General features: G+C 48.7%; 2 protein-coding genes across 3 annotated transcripts in view; one reads left to right on the forward strand and one right to left on the reverse strand.

Moving 5' to 3' along the window:
- The window catches only part of dennd6b (DENN/MADD domain containing 6B), a 4,449-nt gene extending 2,144 nt beyond the window's left edge, over positions 1–2,305 (forward strand). The window contains 9 exon segments of the mRNA XM_035680505.1: positions 47–141; positions 288–353; positions 460–524; positions 603–692; positions 775–828; positions 909–1,018; positions 1,108–1,214; positions 1,277–1,353; positions 1,630–2,305. Of these exon segments, the coding sequence (XP_035536398.1) occupies positions 47–141; positions 288–353; positions 460–524; positions 603–692; positions 775–828; positions 909–1,018; positions 1,108–1,214; positions 1,277–1,353; positions 1,630–1,752 (787 nt within the window). The 3' untranslated portion in view covers positions 1,753–2,305.
- Positions 2,306–2,737: 432 nt separating this feature from the next.
- Positions 2,738–5,000, reverse strand: part of gcc1 (GRIP and coiled-coil domain containing 1) — a gene marked incomplete in the record, with an annotated part of 3,401 nt that continues 1,138 nt past the window's right edge. For both annotated transcript variants that reach the window (XM_035676116.1, XM_035676108.1), the window contains 2 exon segments: positions 2,738–4,248; positions 4,343–5,000. In XM_035676116.1, coding sequence (XP_035532009.1) covers positions 2,980–4,248; positions 4,343–5,000 — 1,927 coding nt within the window.

Consider the following 5,000-nt stretch of genomic DNA (forward strand, 5'->3'; position numbering starts at 1 on the left):
CTGTCTGTCCTCACCTGTCTGTCTCTTACCTGTCTGTCCTCTGCAGGCCTAACGTGGTTCTGGGCGTCACCAACCCGTTCTTCATCAAGACTTTTCAGAACTGGCCTCATGTGGTTCGACTGGGAGAAATCAAGATGGCGGGTAACAAAACAACAACATGGTTCTGATCTTTCTTTATTTTATGTGTGTTGTTGTTGTTGTTGTTGTTGTTGTTGTTAACTGATACATTGTTTATGACAGAATATGAAGTGACGACTATATAACGACACACCTGTCTGCTCTTTCAGGTGATTTACCCAAACAGGTGAAGGTGAAGAAACTGTCCAAACTGAAAACTCTGGACACTAAACCAGGTCACATGACCTCTTTATTGATCACTTTATTGATCACTTTATTGATCACTTTAATTTACAATAAAGTCGTCTTTTATTGTGACAAACCTTTACTTCCTGCGTGCAGGGATCTACACGGCGTACAAGACGTTTCTGCACAAAGACAAGATTCTGATTAAAAGACTGCTGAAGGTGAACAGACATCAGCTATAATCAATAATCAATAACAATGACTCATTAATAACAATAACGAGCTGTGTGCGTCTTCAGGGTATTCAAAGGAAGAGACCTTCAGAGGTTCAGAGCGCCATCTTGAGGAGACACCTGTTAGAGCTCACTCAGAGCTTCATCATCCCGCTGGTGAGAACAGCCAATCAGATCATCGCGTACACGTGTCACTTCCTGTCTGAGTTCGGTGTAAACCCTGTGTCTTGTCTGTCAGGAGCGGTACATGGCGAGCCTGATGCCTCTGCAGAGGTCGGTGACGCCGTGGAAGGTAAACAGGAAGTGGGTGATGTGTGGTGACCTCACAGTGATGTCAGCAGATGACACCTGGTTCACTCTGTGTGTGTTCAGACTCCTCCGCAGATCCGACCCTTCAGTCAGGACGAGTTCATGTCCACTCTGGATCACACCGGGCCCCAGCTCACCTCGGTGCTCAAAGGGGACTGGATGGGACTGTACAGGTGAGTCCACCAGGTGCGGCTTACGGCTTATCGGTTTGATACCGGTCTGCTTTAACGTTGTTGTTGTTGTTGTTTTGAACTCCTGACAGGAAGTTCTTCAGGTCTCCGAACTTTGACGGATGGTATCGACAGCGACACAAAGAGATGACTCAGAAACTGGAGAGTCTTCACCTGGAGGTCATCTGTGACGCCGTGAGTTCGTTTATCTGATCAGACTGTAAACATCTGCGATAACCCCTAAATTATTTCTGCCTCCAGCGTTCTGATCGGTTTGGACCAAAGACAAGTCTGAGGTGGAAATCGTCGACTTGATTCTGAAGCTCAGAGAGAAACTGGTGAGTGAATCAGGATCGTTGAAAATAATATATTTATGAGGAAAATTTAATAGTTTGAGAAAAAAGAGAAAGGAAGTCACGATAGTTTGAGAAAAAGTCTCAATAATTTGAGAAAAAAATGAAGAAAAAGCCCCCTAAAAAGAAAAAACATAAATAAATGCGTACTATTTTAAAAATAAAGCCACAAAAATAAGGATGAGGTGTTTTATTGTGTAAGTCTGTACATACAAAAGTTCTGTTGTGATTCAGTTTAAAACAGGAAGTGTGTTTTTTCAGATTAAAGCTCGACGGCAGCAGCTGCAGGTGAAGGACGGCGTTATGGACAAACTGGACGCTTTTATAAACTCCATCATCAGCTCGGTGCCGGAAGACCTGCAGACTGTACTGAACACACACTGAACACACACACTGAACACACACACTGAACACACACACTGAACACACACACTGAACACACACATTGAACACACACACTGAACACACACTGACAGCTTTTGTTATCAGAAAATCAACAGCAACAGAGAACAACATCAGTAAAATAAGTTTAGTCAGAGTTTAACTGAACATCTTGATGCCTTTATTAAGTTAAGATTCATTAAGTTAAGTTGTGATTAAATGTGAGGACAGTGAACTTACAGTTTGTTGGATGTTTGTTGGTTTCTGGATGTTAATTTACACTTTCAGCTCGTGCAATATTTGGGAAGATTTAAATAACCTGTTTTAATAAAAGTCCAACAAACTCAAACAGTTAATGAATGAATGAATGAATGTCTGTGATGTGTTTTATCTGACATCATAATGAAAATAAAAACTATTTAATTGTTTCACATTATTTCAGTTGGATTTTTATTGAAACTATAAATCTTCATAACATTTAAACACTGATGGTATTTTTCTACCACAGCTGAACTCAGTGAATGTAACACACACTAATAATAATAATAATATTAATACTGTTACTGTCTGTAAATATGAGTTTTGCTTTGAAAAGTAAAACCTGAATCATGTTCACATTGTGTCTAGTTTGTTGTATTTCCAGCTGTTTATTATTTATATTTATTTATTTTATTAAATTATTTCTTCTGGTGCACACTGATCAATATATCGATCATATAAATTATGTATCGGCCGTTTTCTCATAATTTACTTACTTCAGGGTTTTCCTTCAGGAAATTGTTCTGTCACGTCACAACTGCAGTCAATTAATTATCTTTAATATTTATACAAAAAACCTTGAAGAAAGGATCAATAAAGGATCAATAAAGGATCAATAAAGGATACAGCGTTATGATAAAGAGTCGTAATGCTGTAGAGTAAAAAGCTTCCACTCAATGAATGAATTAATGAACTCTTATTAATTGTTGAATGAATGAACCAAACTGAGTTTGTGAAGCAGGAAAAATAGTTTAATTTCAACAAGGGAATCAAAAATATACATATTAGTGATCAATAACTTCATTAGCTTTCACTTCCTTTACTCACAGTGACACTCTGTCTTATAATTGTTAATATATTCTTATATACAGTTCAGATAGAAACCAGACTCCATTCGCTTTTTCTATCAATTTAAACATCCGATGATTCCTCAGGACACAGTCCCGTTCTTTAACTCGTCTTCAGGTGTTTTTACGACCTCTTGCCGGCGGTCCACCAGCTCGCCGCCTGCAGCCTCAGGACGTTGTGTTTCTCCTGCGGGCTGAAGTGCAGGATGGTCAGGATGGCGGAGAGCGTCTGCTGCCTCCCGCTGGCGTCGTGCAGCGTCAGGAACTTGTAGATGACGTTCTTCAGGTACTCCATGTTGGCGCCCTCTCGGCTCTGATCTCTCATCAGTTTGTCGAGTTGTCCTCGCAGCTCCGCCTCCTCCTCCTCGTGGCGCTCTCCGTTGGCGATGAGCCTCGCCTGCAGCTGGTGGAGGTCGTCCTCCAGTCGGTGTTTCTGCCGCCGCAGTCCGCCCACCTCCACCTCCTTCCGGGCCAGCTGCTCGGCGTACAGCAGCAGCGTGGGCTCGTTGGGCGCCGCCCGCCGCAGGGCCTGGCTGATGATGTCGCCCTCGCTCTCCGGGCCGGACTCGTGCCCGTCGTCGACCTTGCTGTCTGCGTCGCTGCTGCAGCTGTGCGCGGCGGCCCGCAGCCTCTCCAGCTCCTGGTCCTTCTCGTCCAGCAGCGCCATCGTCCTCTCTCGCTGCTTGTGAAGCTCCGCCTCCAGACGCAGCAGGTCGTCGCGGTGCAGCATCTCCAACCTCTCCACTTCCTGTCTGTGAGTCTGCTGCAGCGCCGCCGCCTGCTGCTGCCGCTCCTCCAGCTCGCGGCGGTGCTGGGTCTCGGCCTCGTCGCTCTGGATCCGCAGGTTGATGTACTTCTCCTTCAGCTCCGCCAGCTGGTCCCGGACCTCCTCCAGCTCCTTCGCCTGGCAGCCGTCCTTCACGTTCTTGTTCTTCAGCACCACCTGCGCTCGCAGCTTGTAGCGCTCAAACTCGTCCTTCAGCTGCCGCAGCTCCTGCTGGTACGCCAGCGCCGAGCCTTTGTCTCCGCCCAGCTCCGCCTCGGTCTCTGCCAGGTTCTGGATGTTCTGGTCCGGGTTCCTCTGAGCCGCCAGCATCAGAAGCTTCTTCACCTTCTCCAGCTTCTCCTTCAGCACGCTGACGTCCAGATGCGACTCGTCCACGTTCAGGTCAGACGCCGTCCTGCTGGAGGCGGCGATGGCCAGCGTTTTGTTCTCCGTGTCGAGCTGCATGATCCGGTCTCTGAGTCTCTGAGCCGTCTGCTGGTCTCTCTGCTTCGTCTTCTCAGAGGAACCCAGCAGCTCTGACAGCTCAGAGACTCTCTGCTCCAGACCCGCCACCCTCAGCTCGGCAGCCTGCGCTCGCTCACGAGAGCGAGTCTCTGCGTCGCACGCCTGCAAACACGGACAGAGTGATGAGTCAGCACCTGTGTGGACCTGTCACAGTTAGTCTAGACCTGGTTTTACTCGGTTCTGGTCTCAGTCTTACCTTCCTGGTCTCGATGTAGATCTGCTGCTGGAAGTGGTTTTTCAGCTCCGTCAGTTCTCGCTGCAGTTCGTTCACTCTGGGATCTGGTTTCTTCTGGTCCTCCTCGGCGACCTGCAGCCTCCTCCTCAGCTCGTCTCTTTCCTCCCTCACTTTGTTCAGGTGAGCCTCAGACTCCGCCCCCCGGTCCACCGCCTGTGATGTCACGAGGAGTGTGGCGTTGGCGTCCTGTAGGCGGAGCTCAGCGTCCTGTCGCAGGTCTCTCTCCTGCTGCAGGATCTTCTGCAGCTCTCGCAGCTGCTGGACGTGGTCTCCCTGCTCCTGCTCCCTCTCGTGCTGCTGCGTGATGATGCGAGCGCGGCTCTCGGCCAACTGCTGCTGCAGGGCGCGAAGCTCCGCCTCCTGCTGCGTGGCGATGCTGCTCAGGCGCTCCTGCAGCTCCTCCACCTCCTGCTTCAGCTGACGCTTGTCGGCTTGGAAACTCGCCTCCATCCGAGACTTCTCCTGCGTCACCGTGGACAGGGAGCTGGTGAGCGTGCTCAGTTGACTCTTCAGCTGGGCGACTCGGCGGTCTGCCTCCACGCTGGGAGGGGGCGTGGCCTGATGCTGCTGCTCCGCCCCTGTGCTGCTGGTCTCGGAGCCGCCGGCATCGGGGTCGGAC

This window comes from Morone saxatilis, unplaced genomic scaffold, assembly GCF_004916995.1.
Source record: "Morone saxatilis isolate NCDOM2014 unplaced genomic scaffold, NCSU_SB_2.0 Contig10, whole genome shotgun sequence".
NCBI lineage: Eukaryota > Metazoa > Chordata > Actinopteri > Moronidae > Morone > Morone saxatilis.